The 23,183-nt window shown below is 39.8% G+C and overlaps 1 protein-coding gene across 3 annotated transcripts in view; it reads left to right on the forward strand.

Annotated features, from left to right (window-relative positions):
• PTPRB (protein tyrosine phosphatase receptor type B) overlaps positions 1-23,183 on the forward strand; it is a 117,929-nt gene that overhangs the window by 8,002 nt on the left and 86,744 nt on the right. For 2 of the 3 annotated variants that reach the window (XR_014252873.1, XM_082422673.1), the window contains exons 3-4: positions 3,010-3,260; positions 22,787-23,060. Coding sequence is in view for 2 of the 3 variants with exons in the window: in XM_082422673.1 (XP_082278799.1) it covers positions 3,010-3,260; positions 22,787-23,060 (525 nt within the window). In the remaining variant the exon portion in view is untranslated. Of the gene's footprint in view, positions 1-3,009; positions 3,261-21,874; positions 22,366-22,786; positions 23,061-23,183 lie in introns of those variants that run through there. The other variant, XM_082422674.1, reaches the window with a different exon arrangement.

Here is a 23,183-nt window from a genome sequence, read left to right on the forward strand (position 1 = left end):
TATGTCCTGGTATCAATTTCCATTTATTAATTTTACTTTTTTCTAATCTTGCATCTTTTTTAAGGCCTGTAAAAAAAAAAAAATTTAACCTCTGATTATGCCTTCTCATTTGTTGTGTCTCCCATTGTTTGTAAATTCTCCATCTTTGGTACTCTTTTCAACAACTTTTCACTTCCTTATTCACTTTTTCAAATTTTAGGCATGTGTATTTTTTAATGTATCCTTTATTTCATTGACTACATTTTCTGAAATGTTAATTATTCATTTTACCATTTCTAATAATTATTTAGACTATTATAATTCCCAGACCTTTAACTTTACCTTTATTCTATCCCAATCTTATTTAAAATATTTTATATATTAAATTTAAATATTTATGTATAGATATATATATACAAATCATCATTCTTCTAAGGTATCTTCTGTTTCATTTGTTACCTCTTTTCCAGATTATTTTCCCACTTGTAAAGGGCACATTACATTTGGCATCTTCCTACAGAATGGAAAGTATCAATATAGTTAAAATGTTCTATCTCCAAAATGAGTTTTATTCAAGTTATTTCTTTCAATATGCTCGAAAGTTTTTTGTATCATTTAAAAGAGAGAAACTAACAAATTGTCTATTGTCTTTATTATCATTATACAAAAATTCCATTTCTATTATTGATTTTTTCTGAGACAATCCTAGATGAATTAATAAACTAAAATACATATTGCTATTTTAAGAAATGTATTTGAATATGGGCTTTATATTATGCAGTCATTGCAAATCATCTTATAGGTGAGCTATCAGTGCTGAACTTTATTTTTTACACATTAAGTGCTAAAACTTCTGAGATTGGACCCAGGACGGTCCACCTTATTTTGAATTGTGTTCTAAGAGGAATTGTGTATAATGTGGAAACAATGTAGTGGCAATGGTACAATAAAGCTTTTTAAAAATAGCTTCAACATATTGTTCCATTGTATAAGAACTTTTCCTTGCATTTGTCAAAATATATCTTGTTCTTTCATGAACTGTAAAATGTATATACCTTTTCAAAGAACATCAGAAGAATTATAGAACCCAAAACATCCAAAGATCTACTATTTTTAGTATAATTTCATAGCACCCATTTCAACAAAGAGTTCAGGCAATGGAAAGATGAACTTATTTTCATCACCTTATATATTTCTATGATGGATTTTCTTTCCTCCCATCTACTTTATAATCCTTCAATGTCCACATAAGAAATGATTAGAATTCAGCTTTGCCTCATATTGTATATATGGATAAAATTATATACTTGGATGTATATTACACCTGAGAAACTTATTAGAAATGCAGGTGCTGGTTCCCACACCAGATCTACTAAATCACAATTTTGGGGGTGGAGGGTGGTAGGGCGGTTAGGCTCCAGTTGTCTAACAAGCCCCAAAGGTGATGTGATGCCTAGCAAAGTTTGCACATCACTGCTTTGAAATTCACAAAATTTGGAAATCAAATGTTAAGACTAAAGTTTCCTTCCTGCTTCTTAAATAGCACAAGTTAAAAACATAGGCACAAAGTGAAGGGGTACCAGACCTGAATATTCTGTAGGTTCTTTCTTTGGAAAAAAGGTGGTGGCCTAAAATGGAAAATGGACTTGTTTGGTTTGGAGGGTTTTAAAAATACATTTAGAAGGTTAATTAAAGACAATTACAGAAGAGCAAAAGTTTTTCCATAAGATATTCCAAAGCTATATGCAATGGCGATAAGCTATGTTATCTGCAGAAGAAATTTCAAGAGTGTTTTGATCATTTACCTAATTTGGGGGAGGTCTTGTTTCATCCATTGAATTAATTCTGTAAGCTGACTAAAAAAAAAAATAGTTCTCAGGATGAGAACTTACCAACTGCTCCTTAGTGAAGAAGAGTAATCATAGGTTGACATGCTAAGACACATAATTACATGCTAGGTATTTGGAAGCTTGTCTCTGTCCTCACCTCATCATTAAATCTTTTTTTTTTTTTTTGAGGGTCTGAGAGCTAAAATTGTCACAGCTAAAATTGAAATCCCCTGTCAACTCAGGGGATTGGCATTGGCCAAAGCTCAAAATGACCAAAATACTAATCTCCACATACAGAAATTTTTACATCCCAACAATAGATCAATATCTATGTAAAAGGACATTCTAACACCTAACTCAATTAAGACTGCAGAATTAAGACTGCTTCTTGGAGTTTGTTGTAAAGGCATATTGCTAATAGTACAGTTGGGTTTGTCCTGTAGAAGACACCCCAGGGATAAATGAATCTGGTCTGCCAGGCACAATGGCAGTGATAGTGGCACAGGATTCAAGAAGATAAAAACAGAAACTAGGGAGAATGTCTAAACATTTATCAAAGACTAGATCTGGTAGATGTGCAGGTAGGGTTGCCAGATAAAATATACACCATTCAGTTACATTTGAATTTCAGATAAATGACAATTTTTTTGTATAAGCATATTCCTAATATAATGTAATGTATATTGGGGATGTATTAAATATACTGAATTACTGGTTATTCATGTGAAATTCTAATTTAACTGGGCATCACCTATTTTTATTTGCTAAAATTTGGCAACACTGTATACAGGGTACTCTGCACAACCCTCCACATCTCAAGGAAAAGATGCTTAATGGTAATGATTATTTTATTTACATTTAAGAGAACAGCTGATATTTACATCTTGCTAAATGTTAAAAAATACCGTTTCCATTTTGAGCCTCTTTGTATTCTTATAGCACAGTTACAGCCCTGATAGCACAGTTTCCACAACTCTCCCTGCACCCTGTAAAATTGATAGATGGATAAAATTGATAGATGGGTGAAATGGACGGGGCAAATGAGTATGGTCACACTCAAAGTATCTTCTATTTTTCATATAACTGAAGTTTATCTACGTGCCCATTGTTAAAGCGGTCTTTTTCTAAGTAAAATTGCTTTTATGTGAAGAATCCCTAAAACATGAGGGTAATTTTAGCAACTGTCCTTTCTTTACCTCAGCTGGCCTGGGAGCGGAAGTCTCTGTAAGGAGCACTAGAAACACAACTCCTCCCCAAATCCCCACTACGTTTAATGCACTTCCATATAGCCTGGGACACGTTATTAGCAATACCACAGAGACCTTCACCAGAAGTACTACAGAAAACTACAGCCAAAACAGCAGCCAGAGGCAGCACCCCAATCTGCAGATGGCTGGAACTACATCTTGGGTTCCCTGGACTACTCAACCCTTCTCCAGCACCACTGAAGAGGTAAGGGGAGAGGGGAGGGGCTGGAGTGTGGTTTGGTAAGGTCTCAGAAAGCCCATTGGTTGAAAAGATTTGCTTTGCTGGAAATACTGCTACTCAAGTGGGAGATCAGGCACTCTGTGTCCTGGGTGCTAATTGTACATGAATGCATTTTGTGTAATGAGAAAATCTTTGGGATAGAATTTAAATTGCTACACCTTTATAAGCTGAAGATAATTATAACTGCATTCCTGTAGGTTGGCCACATTTCTGAACCGACGTCAGGGTTCATAGGCTTACGATGACCTAAAACCAGGAAATAGAAATTGAAATCAGTCCCTTGCAGGTCCCCCTGGATATATTTCACAATCGTTTATGCTTATAAGGGAGGGGAGAGAGTCACAAAGCAATGGAAGATTCAGCAATCACTCTAAGGGATTTGTGAACATGGAGGAGGAAAAGCAATTTCACATCAGCATCCACAAGAGGACAGATAAATGGCTGAGAAGCAGCAGTGACACAGCCACAGAGTCTGTTCACATAGTGTTTCCATTTCAGGTGTTCATCTCTTCGGTTTTGCTTTCCACTCAGGGTTTTAGGCTATCATTTTAGACAGTAACAGTGTAATTAAAACAAATTTTAAAAGCTAAGGTTTCATTTGGCAATATTTAGCTGTTTCCTAATAGGCAACCCAAATAATTTAAAGAGAGTAAAAGCCCAACACTATGCATATGACTTACGCATTTTAGTACTCTGGTTTCTTTTGCATTGTGCAGAAATGAATATTGCACATGACTCCCGACTAGTGAACACATACCTCATTATGGATCACAAAACAAATAGAGCCAGTACCATATATCTTCCCCTCAACCTAGTTCTTGCCTTGCCTCTGAATAGAAGTTCAGAAGGCCTCATGACTTTTCTGGACACTCTTTATATCACTTTAAAATTCAACACTCACTCTCAACCCATTAGCAAAAATATCCATTTCAGGAAATAACCCAAACTCCGAATTCAATTGAAATATTAGCTTCTCCTCTCCCATCACCCCACCAAGTTTGGTCTTGAAATAAGGGAAAGGGAATATGTTCAAATTCTCTCACTTCTCACTCAGCTCTTTACCCACCTCTCCTAGCTTGATCATCATAGTTTCAGATCTGGCTGGGCTTGGAAAGTGGGAAGGGAAGACAGGAAAAAGGAGCAGGAGAGCTTTTACTTAAGGAAGCCATCATGAACTGTCACTGTGCTATCCCTAAATCTCCGAGTCCTGAGCCCTTTCAACCACCGGTATCAGTGAGAGATTCTCCACCTGCTTTTGAAGTTGAACACTTCTTGGTGGAGCACTTGTTCATTTTGCCTCTGCTAAAACTGCATTCTAACATCAGTTTATAAAAGTATTTTTATAGCTGAGCTTAAATATTTATATCTATTTTTTCTGTACTGATGCGTGTGTGTGCGTATATATATATATGTACTGATACATACCAGTACACATGTAGTGATATCAGTATATACGTACTAATTTTTATCAGTATACATACAGATATACACATAGAGACAGAGACAGATACTAGTACAAAACAAAAACTGTGTCAAATAAGAAACGTGCTGAATAAAAACTACAATAGAAACATATCTGCCTGAACACTAAAGCATTGTCTTTTAGCAAAAAGAATATTTCCCCATCTTTGCCCAAGTCGGACCATTGTGAAACAAAGACACAGAAAGCTCCCAGACATGGCCAGGCTCACTGGGATGAGTCAAGGACAGCCAGCTCTAGAGCTCTGCTGCAGGCATGACAGTGCCGGGGCCGACCCAGCACCGTGTTACAGAGCCCACGTGGTCCAGCCCCAGAGCTGGGTTTGCAGCCTTGGGCTGTGGCAACTACTCTGTAGGGTTTTTTGGTCTTTGATTTTTAGTATTTTTCTAAAGTGAAGTTCACTCTAAAGTGTATATGAGCTCCCAGATGGAGCACCAGAATGACTCTGCAGCCAAAGATCTCGTGTTGCATGTTTTTTCTTGAAGCTCAGGCAAAACCTTAACTATGTCCTCGGAAGCTGAATGTATAAAAGCTATGCTCTTTCCAAAGGCAGTTTCTAAAACCGCGGTTTTCCATGACTCTCATGCCTTAGGTGAGGCAACCCTGCTAGATCATCATTTGATTCAGTGGGAGCATTTACTTTATAACAGTCTGTTATAAACTGCTGTAGTTAAATACTTTGAAAAATAAAAATGGGTCACTTGGGAGGTAAAATCCCTGTCCTTTAAAAGTAATGTTGAAAGGTACTCTACCTCAACACCTAGGAGAGTATTACAGAGGAATAAAATTGTTCAACTTAATCGCTTGGAATTGTGTAAAGAAAATCTTTGTGTGTCAGTTATTTTCTTTATCAGCTAGCTCCTGTTTTGGGAGGATTTTGGATTGATTTACTGCAGTTGGGCCATGAGTTGGAGTGATCTGTTATCGGTGATGATAGGAAAAATCTGAATGTGAGCTTTTGGAGGGTGGGGACTGTATTTATTCAACTTTGTAGCTCCAGCACCTGAACGTAATGCTTAATGCTTACTAAAGGTGTGTAGAAAGGAAAGGGAAAGAAAGGTGTAGAGTGGAATGGAGCAAAATGGAGTGGAACTGGAGAGTGAAATGGAATGGAATGGAGTGGAGTGAAATTAAGCAGAGGGGAGTGAAATGGAATGGGGAGAATGGGATGGAGTGCTAGGGTATTGAGTTGATTGCAGTGATATAGAAGTGGGTGGAATTGTTGACCACTTGGGTAGCAAATGACACATCTACTGCCAATGTCCATCTACTGCCAAGGTGCGATGGTCATGCTGAGTAACCATGTTTTTTATATTGCCTAAGTGTTTGAAGTTTGTGTGTATCTAGTGTTTAATATGTTTCTATTATCTAATACTCTCTCTCTCTCTCTCTCTCTCTCTCTCTCTCTCTCTCTCTATATATATATATATATATATATATATATATATATAGTTTCATTCAGGGGCTAATTATCCAGTTCCTTTTTCTCCTTTCTAATTTCCCCCATTTCATCTCTTAATCGCCCTTCAACTGCCCCCCACCACCAAAAGGAAAAAAAAAAAAGGGTAAAAGAAAAAGGAGAAGGAAGCAATGATGACTGTCTCGTGACTTTGGAAAATGTTCATGCATTCAACAAATATTTCCTGAGAACTTAACTAGCGTCAGAACAGAGTGGTTAAGAACTCAGGCTTTGAGGTCAAATGTCTGACTGCCTCTTACTAGCTGGTGACCGAGTCTCAGTTTCCTCATCTATAAAATGAACCTCCACCTCTTAGGGCTGTAGTGAGGACCAGGAGAGACAATGCCTGTAAAATGCTTACTGCAGTACCTGATCCTTAGTAAGCACTTAAGAAGGAATAGCTGTTATTGCTATTTTTTACTGGGACACAAAGATGAATGACAAGTTGTTGCCCTGAAGGAACTCACCATCTGCTGAGGTGTTGAGGGAGATGGAGATTACACGGGCTTGTGTGGAATACAAAAGAGAGGTTCCTGACTAGTGTGGAGGTTTTAGTGGGTGTGCAGTAGGTTAATGTCTTCTGGAGGAGGGAATATCTGAACTGAGCTTCACGGAGTATAGGAGTTAAACCAATAAGAGGTGGGGGAGTGGGGAGGGAGGGATGTGGAAGAGCTGAGATGGGACAGGATGGAAAGTTAGAAGTGATTTCAACTTTCACCTAAAATTAGTATATTTTAAGAAACTTGGGAATTTTATCACTTCAATCCAATCACACATTCCATGCTTGTTTATTGAGCACCTACTATCTGCCAGACATTGTGAGGGATGTGAAAAATAAATAATAAAGGTGGTGTTACAGAAGTACATAGAGAGCACAATGTCGTCAGAATCATTGAGTATAGGATCAGCAATCTGTTAAGACTGAATAAAAGACTTAGACAGTATAAGAGCCCTGTAATAATTCTCACATACAGATATGGATATATATCGATGAACATTTCAAACACATGTTTTCTTTTTTTTTTTTTTAAAGTGGAGATGACTTTTTTTTTTTTTTTGACTGTGTTGGGTCTTCGTTTCTGTGCGAGGGCTTTCTCTAGTTGCGGCGAGCGGGGTCCACTCTTCATCGCGGTGCGCGGGCCTCTCACTATCGCGGCCTCTCTTGTTGCGGAGCACAGGCTCCAGACGCGCAGGCTCAGTAATTGTGGCTCACGGGCCTAGTTGCTCCGTGGCACGTGGGATCTTCCCACACCAGGGCTCGAACCCGTGTCCCCTGCATTGGCAGGCGGAATCTCAACCACTGCGCCACCAGGGAAGCCCCCAAACACATGTTTTCAAATGCAGTCTTCATCCAGAAACAGACACTAGTTCCTACTTGTTATTTTAATCACTGACACTATTAGATTATCTGTCATTCCTTTTGTCCCCATACATATGTAGCCACTACGTAGAATTTAGCACACTTGACCTGAAAGAGAAATCGAGAGAAGAAAGAATAAGAACTGAAATACTAAGACCTTTTGCTTGGAAAGGCAATGTCATTACTACTAACTCACAGTTATGAAGTGACCACAGTGTTCTCGATTCACAAGCAAAGGATGAGTTAGGATTGGAACATAGGATTGGGAATGGAGGGTGGGATATCACAAAACACTTTCAATGAGAAAGTGGAATGTATTTGTGTCTTCCCTTCCATCAAGAGTTCTTTTGAGTTATGAGGAAGGAAACATGAAGAGATGCTATACACCATTTGCAAAGAAGAGAATCTAGGGGATAAAAATAATAGCTAAAATTTGTGTGCCAGCAACTATGCTAAGCACCTTCATATACTCTGGGAGGTGGGTACTTGTATGTATTTTCCATCACTGTGTAACAAACTACCCCAAAACTTAGTAGTTTAAAACAATGACAGCTTATTTTTCTCACGGTTTTGTTGGTTGGGGCAGGGAGCGAGGGGTTCCTCTGCTGGTTTCTCCTGGGCTCACTCTTGCAGTTGCATTCAGCGTCGAGCTAGAAGTTTCACAATAGCCTCTCTTGCATGGCTAGCAGTTGATGGTGGCTGCAGGCTTGGTTCTCCACCTGGCCTCTCATCCTCCACTCGACTATACCAGCTTCTTTACGTGATGGTTTCAGAAAGCTTTACAAGAGAGGAAACATGGAAGCTACAAGCCTATTGAGACCTAGGCTCTGTAACCACACATTACTTCTGCCACATTCTACCAGTCAACGGAATCACGAGCCAGGCCAGATTCATAATGTGGAGAAACAGACCCCGCTTCTTGATGGGAAGAGCTGCAAAGTCACATTGAAAAGGGGCATACATATTGGCTGGGAGGAATCTGTGGTCATTAAACAATCTACCATAATATTTATTAATTTATTATTATTATTCTTTTGTAGATGCCTAGTTTAAACTTAAAGAGGCAAGGACTCACCCAAGGTCAAATGATTAAAGAATAGCAGAGCAAGGAGGAGAGTACACATACACACACACACACACACACACACACACACACACACACACACACACCCTGCACATCTAGTCACCTTATTCTCTTGCACAGAGCTCTTATTAATGAAGGTAAATGCCGAAAGGACATGATTTGGAATCCTGCGTCACTCATCAATGCTACTGCAAAGTTGTCCTAAGTTGACTCTCTTTGGAGCAGCATTTTCCCTACCTTTTTCCTTTTCCTTCTCTTTCCTCACATCGTCTTATGCCAGTTTGGAAGGTTGAGAACCTGAGCCAGTACGTGGCTTCAAAACTCTCCTTCTCTCATCCTGGACGTGAATTAAATGAATCAACATGTATCATGTGCCTACAGTACTGCCTGGAAAAATAGTGTTTAATTAACATTAGCTACTACTGTTATTATTGTTACCATCACAGTATTATGTGGCAGTATGTGTCTTTACAAGGACAAAGTTGGTGGAACAAGAAGCTTGTCTACATATGAGTCAGGAAATATCTAGCTCAGTGGTTCTCAAAGTATGGATCCAGATTCAGAATTTGTTAGAAATGCAACCACTTGGGCCCTACCCTAGACCAACTGAATCAGAAACTCTGGCTGTAAGGCCCAGCAATCAGTGTTTTAACAAGCCCTCCAAGTCACACAGAGGTGTACTTTTAAATTCCAGAACCACTGATCGAGATAAATCTTGTCCTTCACCCACAATATCTGTCCCATGGACTTCTGAACGCCTTAGTTTCCCACCACTGACGGCACTTTTGTGCATGTGTCATGAGGAGGTAAGAGGGGGTGGTGCCATAAAAGCTAAATAATCAAGTAGCAGAAATTAATGTATCTAATTCCAGCCTCCTGCTGTGACTTTGCAGAGTGTACAACATTGAAGGAATGGGGCCCGGGGTGGGTGAGTGGAGCCTAGAGAGACAGAGAACTGCTGCTAGACTCTAGGCTTTTTGTGTTCTAGAAAAAGGGGGTTCCAGGCACATGGTTCCACCGGGAATGCACAGGACTCTGTATTGGAACATCAGCTGGATTTCAGCACCTGTGCACGCCCTCAACCAGGCATCCCTGCGTACCACATCCACAGAGATATACTGTGTTCTTGTGCACAAGCCCAGTTGTAGATCAGGCCAGAGGTGGGTGTGAGAAGTGTGCCCTGCCTTCCCTATGGGCAAGGAGAGACAGGCAGGGCTGGAGGCAGCAGGAAGTCAATCTTTTGGGGACCTGAGCATGGGATACAAGAGGAAGAGTTAAATGTGCAGAAGTGTCCTCCAAAGGGAGGGAAGCCAGGCCTTGCAATTTTGTTTAGCATCAAAATCTGAGCAGCCTCCATCTATCATTTGAGCAGTAGACTCTCAAGAGAGGTCCAGTCTGGATCCCCTCTCAGCCATGTGACCTCAGGGGAGGCGGTTTGATAAAGTGGTAAAGAGCTAGGGCTCTCGTGTCAGAGAAAGCTGGTTTAAATCCAAGTGGCGTCATCTACTAGTTACTCAAGTCATACTTGTTTCCTCTCTAAAATAAGGATAATTAAGGTACTCTATCTGCCTCATAAAACAGTTGTGAGGATTCAAATCTGATTAAGAAAAGTGCTTAGTGCCTTGGCTATACACAATAAGTACTCAATAATGTTAGCAAGTAATACTAACTTCCTGTTGTTGTTTCATCACCCCTACCCTGCCTGCATCACAGGGTTGTTCTAAGAACCAGATGGACCAGCGTTATTATGTGAAAATGCTTTCAAAGGAATCAAGCCTTGAACATGCATTAAAAATGTTACTGGCTGGTTCTGATTCTACTCAACATCCCTCAATCTTATTTGAAGGCACGCCCCCTTCTTCCCTTCCCCACCCTGCCCTGGCCTGGGCCCGGGAGACGGACCACATTTCCTCAGTTCATGAATAGCCATTGTGGTGCTGGTCTGAGTTTAACGGCTCTGTGCTTCCTTCCAGTTGGCCCTCAGAGACATCACAAACCAACGTGAGTCTCCAAATAAGTGAGGTGGCAAATGCAAAACACCTGCACCTCCTCCCACCCCCCTCAAGTCTGGGGTCAACCCCTTTATCGTGTTACTTAAACACAGGGGAGTCTCTCCACTGCCACCACCACTCTGTGGCCAGAACTAAAGATGGGACAGTATTCCCCTTCACTGAGACAAACACCTAGAAGGAGAAGTACAAAGATGTAGCAAAACAAAACACCCCACACCATCTCCTAATGATCCCTCATAACCAAGGGAAGATTCTTAGATTGTCTAGAGTGAATGGGATAAAAGATAAACAGACTTTTCTGAGACTGCCCCTAGTGCAGGATGTCCATTCTAGCGTGTACGATATTGCGGGAGGGATGTGTTCCTGAAGACCCTAATTTATAATTAGCATCATTCAAGTCTAATTCTGACAAAGGGCTGCAGTTCTCTCAGATGGCCCACTAATATGGATTACTATGTGCCAACAGCATAATACGGTTTACAATTCACTCGACCCTCTCTGGCTTTAAAATCTCAAGGATTTTTCTTTTCTTTCATTTTCTTTTAGTTATAGGGGGATTTGCCTGACTCTCCATTTTGAGCACCAAAATACTGGGTTCATATTTTGTCACAATATAAATCATATGCACATAAAATGCAACCATAAAACAGAATATGTGCATTGAAATGGGCTCTTTAACCTGCCAGTATTTCTCTGACACATGGGTTTCCCTCAGCAGATGAGGTCAAGCCCAGATGAGGGTTGATGCAGAGAGGAGAGAACATAGCAAAGGAGGGGAAATGAGATCGAAGGAGAAACCAGGATGTACAAATTGAGATAGGACGTCTGTGGCTCTCAGCCCCGGTCTTACATACATCAGAATCACCTGGGAAGCTTTCTGAAGATACAGGTTCCAAAATTCTCCCTCAGACCTACTGAATCAGAATTTACTGACGTAGGACATCGGCACCAGAGTGTAAAAATCTCCCCATTGATTATAATGTGCAATTATGTTTACAATCCATTGGCGAATAATTGAATAGTCAACCTGTTAGAAAAAACCATTGAACACAAGAGAAGAGGAACAGTTCTGGGAGAGATGTACCTATAACTTGAATGTAATCATCAGGAAACATTGGACAAATGCAAATGGAGGAAAACACGTACCATAGAAATAACTAACCTGTATCATTCAAAAAAGTCAGTGTCATAAAAATCATTTTTGAAGGCTGATGAATTGTTCCAGATTATGGAAGATTAAGAGACTTGACAACTAAATATAACACAGGATCCTGGGTGGGCTCCTTAACAGAGAAAAAACAACAACAACAAAAAATGCTAAAGGGACATGCTTGAGTCAACTGGCGAAGTTGAAATACGGATTGTGGATAAAAGCATTATATCAATTTTGCATTTCTTAAATTTGATATCTTTACTGAGATTACACACTTAATTCAGAAGATATGCAGCCCACTCTGAAGTGGTTTAGGTAAAAGTATCATATATAGAGAGAAAGAGATGATAATAAAGCAAATGTGGGGGAATGCTAAAAGAAAAAAATGAGTGGGTCTTGGTAAGGATATGTCGTAGCGCTCCATATAATTTTCACCACTTATCTGTAAGTTTGAAATTATTTCCGAACAAAAAAGTTTAAAAAATAAAAAGAGTAGTTTGCTTAAGGGCTTTTATAGGGTAGAATCCAAGGGATGCTTCTGAGTTAGGGGTAGACCAGTGACTCAGACTTACAAAGACCTGTCCATCTTCTTCAAGGACCGGGAGGAAAGAGGGGGTGGATGGGGGGGAGAGGAGAGCAAACACCGTGAGAAATGATGATGAATTTGCAAGAAAGAGCAGTAAATCCAAGGGTCAGAACTGGTGGATGAGCTGGATGATAAGTATGAAGATAAGATAAAGAAACTCTGGAAAAGATTGCTAAGTACTTTAAATCCCTGTAATTTACTCCAGTTACATATTGGTTGCGCCCACATATTCATTCCACTCACAGAATAACAGCTTTGAAAACCAGTTATGAAATATGGTGAAAAGTCACTGAAAGGGGAAATGCTATGAATTCCAGGGGCTGTCTTTGAAGGGAAGATCCTTTTCATCCTTCCCACCCTTTGGGGGAGCTGGCAACAGAATCCTACCATTGCTAAATCCAGATGAGATCACCACTAGGGTAATTTTTATTTGGAAAGTACACAGGAGGTACCTGTTTTTTCATCAAAGCTCTTCTGATCTGGATCTCTAACAGATCTGGACCAATGAACACACACTACCAGTGTAGCTTTACCAGGTGCTTGCCCTTCGTCTGTGTGTCTGTGAACATTTGTGTTTGCTCCTCTTTGTGCAAGGCTGTACTTCCAGCCCAGGACAGCAAAGCTGTGGAGAGGATACCGCAGTAGATGCTTTGCTAAGAGTTTTGACCTTGGTGGCCTGAATCCAATGACCTCTGGATTATTCTAGAAGGATTCGGTCTTCCATGGAGTCAGAGGCTGCTTGGGCACTAGCTTATCCTAAGGCTTAGGTGCTAGGTATTATTGGATTCTGTGATGCTAAGGGTTCCAGGTCTGCATTGGAGCAACTGAAGAATACAATTGCTTTTAAGATTCCCCAGTACTTAGCCATGTCCTTGTTTAGTGGTGAGGTGTGAATATTTACTGTCAATAGATGAATAGACATTGAGTCTCCACAACCTGGGCATGCGGGGGAGATAACGAAAAGCCATGACTCCTTCCAGCAGGAGGTTTCTAATCTAGCTGATGGTTTTATCATTATATTTTTGAAAAACATGGTAAGATCCTTTGATCTTCTGCTTTGATCACTCTCAGCTTCAACATTCAGGGGACTCTGAGACGCGCTGTGTGGACAAGGTGGGCAGAATGCTGGCCCAGCACGCCTCCATCTTTTTATTTTTTTAATGAAAAGTCAAAAATCCAGATTTTTTTCCCTTTAAAATATCCTATTTTTCTCAACATTACCTGCTTATTCCATTTTTTAAAAACTATATTAAGATCACACTATAAAAGCCAGAAAAGGCGCATGTGCTGGTCAGATAGGGAACCCTCTGTTTGCGAGCTCCAGTGAATTCATGGGAAATGATGTTCTAACAACATGATACACAGAAAAAAAGAAGACAGAATCTTTACCCTCCAATCATCACTGTCTAAGGGAGATGAGATGTGTGATCATTTCTTTTGTTTTTATTTTTCTTTCCCTTAAAGCCAATGTTAGCCATGTTTTGCTTATTTACTATCCTAGAGCTTGGATAGTCACGAAAATCATGACCCTGCTCCTGAAACCAGAATGTATAGCAGTCACGCCCATATAGGCAGCCCCACTGGCCGCATTAACGCCTTGATTCAGTTCGTGTGTGGGCCGACTCATTTCCGAGGGTGGGGTAGTAGCGCCGGAAACGTGGGAATGAAGATGCAGCAGAAGTGCTTGAGGTTGAAAAAGTGATTCGTTTACAGTCACATCTGGTTTTAAGTCATTCGTCTGTGTACAGTTACAAAGCTCTGACAAAAGCTATGCAAAGCTCATTTCCTCCAGATTTAAAAAAAAAAAAAAAAAAAGTGGGGGAAGGGAAGAGGGTAAAAAATTGATGTAGCAAAAAAAAATACCAAGAAACCTTAGAGATGTGTCTGGGAGAGATGGTGGGGCTGCTCTTAGAGACACATCCAGAACTCCCACCCCGCCCTTCCAGGATCTAAAAAAATCTTGGCACTGCCAACAGTCAGAGCAGCCGGTAAATGTCTTCTGTGCTGATCTCTTGAGGAGTTTCTCTTGAGTATGGGATTGACAGCAATGGTAATTTATTATTATTTGGATGCTCTCAGAAAGACATTCTCGTCCGTGCACTTTGTCATTCTCTCTAGCATTGCTGGGTGCTCAGCATCCATGATTTGTTGTTATTCATCTACTATTATTAGTACTAATCATCATACTCTCTAACATTTGTTGTTATTCATCTACTATTATTAGTACTAATCATCATACTCTCTAACATTTGTTGTTATTCATCTACTATTATTAGTACTAATCATCATACTCTCTAACATTTGTTGTTATTCATCTACTATTATTAGTACTAATCATCATACTCTCTAACATTTGTTGTTATTCATCTACTATTATTAGTACTAATCATCATACTCTCTAACATTTGTTGTTATTCATCTACTATTATTAGTACTAATCATCATACTCTCTAACATTTGTTGTTATTCATCTACTATTATTAGTACTAATCATCATACTCTCTAACATTTGTTGCTATTCATCTACTATTATTAGTACTAATCATCATACTCTCTAACATTTGTTGCTATTCATCTACTATTATTAGTACTAATCATCATACTCTCTAACATTTGTTGCTATTCATCTACTATTATTAGTACTAATCATCATACTCTCTAACATTTGTTGCTATTCATCTACTATTATTAGTACTAATCATCATACTCTCTAACATTTGTTGCTATTCATCTACTATTATTAGTACTAATCATCATACTCTCTAACATTTGTTGCTATTCATCTACTATTATTAGTACTAATCATCATACTCTCTAACATTTGTTGCTATTCATCTACTATTATTAGTACTAATCATCATACTCTCTAACATTTGTTGCTATTCATCTACTATTATTAGTACTAATCATCATACTCTCTAACATTTGTTGCTATTCATCTACTATTATTAGTACTAATCATCATACTAACATTTGTTGTTATTCATCTACTATTATTAGTACTAATCATCATACTCTCTAACATTTGTTGTTATTCATCTACTATTATTAGTACTAATCATCATACTCTCTAACATTTGTTGCTATTCATCTACTATTATTAGTACTAATCATCATACTCTCTAACATTTGTTGCTATTCATCTACTATTATTAGTACTAATCATCATACTCTCTAACATTTGTTGCTATTCATCTACTATTATTAGTACTAATCATCATACTCTCTAACATTTGTTGCTATTCATCTACTATTATTAGTACTAATCATCATACTCTCTAACATTTGTTGCTATTCATCTACTATTATTAGTACTAATCATCATACTCTCTAACATTTGTTGCTATTCATCTACTATTATTAGTACTAATCATCATACTCTCTAACATTTGTTGCTATTCATCTACTATTATTAGTACTAATCATCATACTCTCTAACATTTGTTGCTATTCATCTACTATTATTAGTACTAATCATCATACTCTCTAACATTTGTTGCTATTCATCTACTATTATTAGTACTAATCATCATACTCTCTAACATTTGTTGCTATTCATCTACTATTATTAGTACTAATCATCATACTCTCTAACATTTGTTGCTATTCATCTACTATTATTAGTACTAATCATCATACTCTCTAACATTTGTTGCTATTCATCTACTATTATTAGTACTAATCATCATACTCTCTAACATTTGTTGCTATTCATCTACTATTATTAGTACTAATCATCATACTCTCTAACATTTGTTGCTATTCATCTACTATTATTAGTACTAATCATCATACTCTCTAACATTTGTTGCTATTCATCTACTATTATTAGTACTAATCATCATACTCTCTAACATTTGTTGCTATTCATCTACTATTATTAGTACTAATCATCATACTCTCTAACATTTGTTGCTATTCATCTACTATTATTAGTACTAATCATCATACTCTCTAACATTTGTTGCTATTCATCTACTATTATTAGTACTAATCATCATACTCTCTAACATTTGTTGCTATTCATCTACTATTATTAGTACTAATCATCATACTCTCTAACATTTGTTGCTATTCATCTACTATTATTAGTACTAATCATCATACTCTCTAACATTTGTTGCTATTCATCTACTATTATTAGTACTAATCATCATACTCTCTAACATTTGTTGCTATTCATCTACTATTATTAGTACTAATCATCATACTCTCTAACATTTGTTGCTATTCATCTACTATTATTAGTACTAATCATCATACTCTCTAACATTTGTTGCTATTCATCTACTATTATTAGTACTAATAATCATACTCTCTAACATTTGTTGTTATTCATCTACTATTATTAGTACTAATAATCATACTATCTAACATTTGTTGTTATTCATATACTATTATTAGTACTAATAATCATACTATCTAACATACTATCATCCTTTAGCCAGGGAGGTGCTATAAATATAACACGCACCTTCTCATTTTATCCGCCCCCTCATTAAACCACCCCCAAATGCCTGTATAATTTCCATTTTCCTGGAGACCTATGACCTAGGAAGGTTACAACCTAGGAAGCTAGAAAGATTCCTTGAAATATAAATATCCCAAAACAGTATCTCTAAACACAAAAGTCACGGTCCTTTTTTAAAAACTGCTTATCAAAATTATCTTACCTTAAATTTTAATAAATCTCTTTTTAAATGCATGACACCGGCTGCAGGTTAAAAATCATATTCACTTTTGCTGTAATGTACTATTGAAACAGTTTCAAACTGAAACAGAGAAAAGGATTTGCCATCTTGTAATTGTTTTTAATTGACACATTCCCTAATTGCTAGGCTTTCTTCTTTTTAAAAATATCTGGGGAAACAGACATGAGGGTTGCATAACAAAAGGCATCAGAATTGGCCTGTCATCTAACATTTGTTAAGTTTGCTGCATGTTGACCTTTTTCCCGTTAGCATCTGTACTTTATTGAGAAGTTATAAATATCAAACTATGCATATAATATATATTATAGATATACTATATAAAATATATACTATATTATACAAAATATATTATCATATATTACCTCACCACTTTACTTATTTGACACCTTCTAAAACTGTTCAAGATCTTCTAAATCATCTATATAGCTTCTTGTAACCAGAGAGCTCAGTGAAATTTAAAAGAATGAGATATCATTAACTCTCTTTAATATAAAGTGACAACTGGATCAGGGTTTAGAGTAGGGGATTGACAATCTAAGGCTTTTGTTTGGAATTTGGATAGCTCTTTTTCACCAACTAGAGCAGGAAGGCTTTTTAAATACACACACACACACACACACACACACACACACACACATACATACACAGGCACACACAGAGATCATTTGGCTCCACCAGAACATTTCAAATTCCTCAGGTTGTAGTAGGGCCCTAAGATTTTATATTTCTAGCAAGTTCTCAGATGATGATGATACTAGCTTTTGAGAACCACTGTCCTAAAGGTTACTACTTCCTTCCCCTTTCTCCTTTTCCTCCCTTCATCTTCCCTCCCACTCATCTTTTCCCACCTCTTTCTCTTCAAAATCAATCTTCTCTTCTTCCTCTCTTTAATTCCTTTGCCCTTCCCTCTTTTATTCCTCTGCTCCATCCCTCCATCCCTTTCAAGATGATATTTGAGGCATCCAGCAGGAACATGTCTAGAAGGACTTGTTTACAGTGTTTACTCAGATAATAATATTTATTGAGCAGCTACAAAGATTCACCCATTCATTCATTCATCTACTCACTGAACAAATATTTGTTGAAACTCCACTATATGCCAAACTCTGTGCAAGAAAAGCAAGACAGACAAAGACTCTGCCCTAAAGGAATTCTCCATATGGCCAGGGAAGGCAGACAGTATACAAACATATAAATAATTGTATTATTACCAAGTGTCATTAATGTTCAGAATTAAATAAATGGGTTGCTGAGATGAAGATTGATAACAGCACACTTTTCCCCTGTGAGGTCAGAAAGGGCCTGGCCCCATAGGGATGTGTTTAAGCTGAGACCTAAAGATTGGGAGAAAGACTGCTAAGCAGACCTCCTGGGCAGGAGTGGTCCAAGAAAAGGAAATGGCAGGCACAAAGGCCCTGGGGCAGGAAAGAGTCAGCTTCTTGGGGGTGTCTCCAAAACCTAAACCAGGGCCTGGCACACGGTAGGTGCTCAGTCAATATTTGCTGAATGAATGAGTAAATGAATTATTAGACCCAGGCCACTGGAGCATAGGAGGCAAGCAGGAGAGAGGCATGGGGTAAGCAGAGGCCAGGTCATGAAAGGCCTTTTAGGTCATGAGTGAGGATTTTGAATTAACCAATCAACTTTACCAATCCACTCTTCCTTCATCCCCCAAACTTCTCTGCACCCAGCTCAAACCCTGATGTCAAGTAACAATTCTCAAAGTGTGACCCTGGGACCCCTGATGATCGGTTGTATCATTCAACATGTATGTTCATGACATGATATGAGCCACGCTTTCATCCACGAAATCATAATTAATGAATATATAAATTAGAACAATTATTCATTAACTGTTATGACTATTTGTTTAAAAGGCAGCTGTTTAACCAACGGTTTAACATTAGGCACTCATGTCTAACCAAAAGCAGTCCCACCCTTCCCCTGCAGTCTGGGAAAGGTTTCCTAGTGGCAAAGAGAAGAGGTTGTCCCCTGAAAAGTTACAGAGAGGCTGATTCCAAATGCCTGGAATGCAGTAACTTCTAAAGCAAATGTAGTGTCATTACACAGGATAAATAGGTTCAAAAGAAGTTGAGGAATTCCAAACAAAGATGAGAACAAAGAATAAAATGAATCATCTTATTTGTACTTTGTACAGTAGTTTCAAATAAACTCCTCTAGGAAAAGATGTTATCTGGCAGCCTTTCCCAGTCTCTTACTGCCTTGAATCTATTACACATCTCTCTAATTTTTCATAGTAATGTAAGTGTTTTTAAAAGGTAAATCAGCTTTTAAAATGTAATCAGTAAAAACCTGAGTTTAAACTTTCTCTCCTTGTTTCATAGTATGCTCATTCCTATAGGTTATTTAGGACCCACTAATTAATTGGGAGCTTTGCTGTGAGCCTTAAGATTCTCCAAAAAAAGAACCAGCAGTTATATACCTTTGGGAAAGAAATATCTCTGACTCCTAGTCCTTTCCTTCACAGATTGCTATAATTCTTCATATACATTGGTATCAAAATAGATAAAAGGCACAAGACCCTAAATGTACATGTCTCTCTCATAGATCAAAAATTAAATGATTGTATTTGAAGAAATCGCTCCTTCTTTTTCTAATTCCTATTCCCAGGGTTATTATTAGCAGGTCACTGTTAATAACAGAATTTGGAAGCATCTGAAGAGTGTTATGAGGATATTTTGTTATTGCTTTGTTTGATTAGTCCTCTTCACATTTTGCCTTTTTGTTGCAGTTGCCTTTACTATAAGGCAGTATACTGCATTATAGTCAGACAGTGTATTGGATATCAAATACTATTTTAAAATTAACTGTTAAGGTATAGTAGGTTGGTAACATGTAATTTTTTTAAAAATATGTGAGAAGCCTTGGAGCACTTGAAAAAGACAGGATTTATCGAAGATTTCTGCAAAGGACAGAGGGCTATTTAGTGAATTTGGGAGGGAATGTTTCAAATCTGAGGGGCAATCTATGAGAAAAATGTAAAAACCTCATTGGTTTTTGACAAAGAGAAGGATGGGCAGCAGAAGTTAGGTAAGTGGGACCTATGTGATGGATGAATTTGAAAGAGAGCAAACTGTGTGATTTGGATGCAACCTATCACTAGGCAAACTGACAATTGGACAGCACATTAAAGTTTGCAAAGGTGCTTCAACATATGTGATCTTATTCTTCATAATAGCTCTGGGAAGTATTTAGAGTAGATTATTCCAGTTTTACAGACGAGGAAATCACATTGTCTTCTGAATATAGCCAGAAAAGAAAAGGGTAATGTTAAAAAGGAATAAAGCTGAAAAAGACCCCTGTAAAGGCTGAAGGCAGCCTGTAGGATTGCAGTCTCTAACAGGGAGAGAAGAGGAGTATCTCTGATGATGCCGAAAGGAATGCCAGGCTGTGAAAAGTCATTGAACTTGGGGGCAAAATACAGAGGGCAAAAGTTCTTTGGTAAGACAAGTGACCTGGGCAGAGAAATAAGAAAGATTCCATTTTCCCAGAAATACACCCGTGTTTTAGGTTTGACCTTCTTTGAGTGTCTGCTAACTTGAAAAAGAAATTTGAGATCTCTAGTCTGGCTGCAGATTAAAAGCCCATAGAATCTTCGAAGGAGTAGAAACTTCATCTTTTCATTAAAACAATTTTTTTAAAACACAAGTTTTCTAAAAGAATTGAAATAATTTTCACTTTTTCGTTTTTTTCTGCTTTTCCTCCAAGTAGGTACCTTTGATATAGCAGTCAATAATATAGCTTTATGTATAATCTATTTGAAAAAGAAAAGAATATGCCATCCTTCCCATTGATGTAGCTCAAATATTCTGTTCTGAAAAATCTCCTTTCTTCCGGCAGTTGTCAGGGATGGCACCCAAAGAAAAGCAGTCAAACATTATTAAGGTTGTTGCAATATTTTCCTACTATCACCTATGACCAATTAAACATTTTGCTCTTCGGTTATCAGGAACTCTTTTAAAATCCATTTTCAGATACATGATCACTCAGGTACTGAGGCAGTTGCTAAAAGTTAGCATAAAGTTAGTGCTAAAAACTAAGTGAATTTCACTTTCTTGTAGTATGTGGGAAGCTGAGCCATCAAGAGTATTTTCCACAAACCAGAGTTCATATTGCATTCTTATATTGCTTGGACAATTATGGATGAAATGACTTTAACTACTGGATGGTCAGTGATGAAACTGCTTTGCTTGTGGGCTGGACGATTGGTGGTGATTATACTTGTTCTTGGTTAGCACCATGTGCATAAGATTTAGGGAGAGCACAGACCTCGACACAAGAGAAAGGGGAAAAGTGAATGGCAGGAAAAAATGAAGGTCAAGTTGACAATGGACACCATCCTTTCGGGGTCTTTTTCTCTTGATGGTGTCAGGGGGATACGCGTTGGGACGAATGAATGCTTTGAGGTGAGAAGGGCAAAAGCACTCTAATAAAAGGCTTCAGGAAAGAGTGAGGCGACCTAGGGAAATCTGCTGTGGTCAAGTTTAATCCTGGGAAAAGAGGCCCTGGAGAAAGCAGATGAGGAAGATAGGAAGGAAGACAGGGAGCGGGAGGCGCAGGGTGTGGAGGGAGGAAGGGGGCGGGGGTGGGGAGATGGAAAGTGAGAGGCAGCAAGCCTTACTGTGGCTGAGACGGTGGTGTTGAGGACCACGGAGCGGGAAAAAGTGAAAGTCGGGCGGGGAGGCGGAGAAGGAGGCAGAGCTCCGCAGACCCGGCCGGGACCCCTGGCGGGAGAGGCGGGGGCATCTTGGCCCGCCTCGGGCCCCCTTGGCAGCCTCAGGCGTTGGCTCCTCGGGGCTCCCTCCCTCGCCGGCGCATTGTTCCTTTGCCGGGAGACGAGGAAATTGCCTTTTGATTGCGGAAGTCCGCGGCCGGGGCTCGGGGCGAGGCAGCGCGGGTCAGAATGGCAGCGTGGGAAGGGCGGCGCGCTGCCGGCCCCCGCCGCCTCTCGCGTCCGCAGCCGGCCCGGGGCGGCAGCAGCATCAGCGGCGGCGGCGGCGGCCCCCGCGCGTCGTCAGCCCGGAGGCCAGCGCTCTGCGCCCGCGGGGCGCGCTGAGCGCGCGCAACAAGTGGTCCCCGCTCCGCCGGCCGTCGGGGCCGCCCCGCGTCCCAGCCCAGCGGTCGAGTCAGGGGGAACCGCTGAGCGCCATGCGGAGCCATGGAGCCGGGCTGGCCCTGTGGACCGCGCTGAGCCTGCTGCAGGTGAGGGGCCCGAGAAGAGCTCCCCGCGGGCGGACGCGCGCCTCCCCGCCGAGGACCAAATGCCCACTCGGCTTTCTGGTCTGCTGGGTTGTGTTCTGGAGAGGGAGGTGGCAGAATTTCTTCCTCTCCCTGGGGAGGAATGAGCATCCTCTTCTGAGCCCCCAGCCAGACTGACAGCTCGTGCCACTGTCAAAGGCAACAAGCCACCTTCTCTTTCCAGCTGCTCCGGAGAAGAAGCAGCTAGGGAGAAGGTGGCCACCCCCCTGGGCTGCGGGCCTCTTCTCTGGCTGGGGGGCGAAAGGATGCATGGGCTCAGGCTGGGGGCCAGGGGTGAGTGGAGCAGCTTGGGGAGCTTGCTACGGACTCGTCCCTGGGCAGGTCTAGACAGCGGGCTTCAGCTGTTGTTCTGGTTCCTTTGCAGACTGGACTGGGGGAGCCAGTGAGATGCAACTTCACCCTGACAGAGTCCAGGGTCTCCAGCCGGTCCGTGTCTCTCCAGTGGAGAACTTTGGCGTCACCCTGTAACTTTAGCCTCATCTGCAGCAGTGACACGTCGTGGGTCGCGTGCTGCCACCCCGTGCGGATAGACAACACCACCTATGGATGTAACCCCAAGGATTTACAAGCGGGAACCATCTATAATTTCAGTATTATGTCTCTGGATGGAGAAGAGAGAACTGTGGTCTTGCAAACAGGTAAAAAGTGACAGGTGCGGTTGGACGGCCAGGCCACTTCCGGCTGAGCCCTGCCTTTTCAAGCTGATGTTTCACTTGAGTTCCAGGCATACAAAATAATAATAATAATAAAGGTAAAAACAC

Source organism: Balaenoptera physalus (assembly GCF_965194825.1).
Source record: "Balaenoptera physalus genome assembly, chromosome: 13".
Taxonomy (NCBI): domain Eukaryota; kingdom Metazoa; phylum Chordata; class Mammalia; order Artiodactyla; family Balaenopteridae; genus Balaenoptera; species Balaenoptera physalus.